The sequence below is a fragment of the Temnothorax curvispinosus genome, unplaced genomic scaffold (genome assembly GCF_003070985.1).
Source record: "Temnothorax curvispinosus isolate PA1 unplaced genomic scaffold, ASM307098v1 QBEX01005522.1, whole genome shotgun sequence".
Taxonomy (NCBI): Eukaryota; Metazoa; Arthropoda; class Insecta; order Hymenoptera; family Formicidae; genus Temnothorax; species Temnothorax curvispinosus.
In genome coordinates this window covers 1-585 of record NW_020215302.1, presented here as the reverse complement: position 1 = coordinate 585, position 585 = coordinate 1, and the positions used below count along the sequence as shown (strand labels likewise).

The window sequence follows — 585 nt, the reverse complement described above, 5'->3', positions numbered from 1 at the left end:
TCCATTCGGTACAGGCCATCTTGAAGTTCCACGCTCAACAGTTGTATGACAGAGACATGACCGTCAGACTCGACAATGCACCTGACATGTCGCCTAAATTACCGGAAGGTATTTACATATTCATCAGTTTGCGATAATGCGATCGGGCGATATGCTTACCGCTTCTATAAATAAAACTTTGTAAATCAGGTTTAAAAGGAATCGGCATGGAACTCGAACCTGGTGATAACATACTATTGGATATTCCCAATGTACAGGCGAACAATTCGCCTGGCGGTCCGAACAACGCTTTTGGCGGTTCCAGTTTCGGTGGCGGTAGTGGCAACGGTGGCGGCAGTGGTGATAACAGACTATTGGGTGCTGCTGCTAGAAATATTCCCAATGTACAGGCGAACAATTCGCCTGGTAACAACGCTTTTGGCGGTTCCAGTTTCGGTGGCGGTAGAGATTTTGACGGAGCTTTTAGTAGAGACGGCGATCGTGTTTCTGGCGGCAGTGGCAGCGGTGGTGACAATAAATTTGGAAACACCTACGGTCTTAGCACGCAATTTTTGGAGTCTTTAGGTATCAATGGTCCTCTGGTCA

General features: G+C 47.4%; 1 protein-coding gene across 1 annotated transcript in view; it reads left to right on the top strand.

Annotated features, from left to right (window-relative positions):
- Positions 1–564, top strand: part of LOC112454894 (keratin, type I cytoskeletal 9-like) — a gene marked incomplete at its 3' end in the record, with an annotated part of 1,153 nt that extends 589 nt beyond the window's left edge. The window contains exons 3-4 of the mRNA XM_025016522.1: positions 42–108; positions 190–564. Coding sequence (XP_024872290.1) covers positions 42–108; positions 190–564 — 442 coding nt within the window. The remainder of the gene's footprint in view (positions 1–41; positions 109–189) is intronic.
- Positions 565–585: the final 21 nt, after the last annotated feature.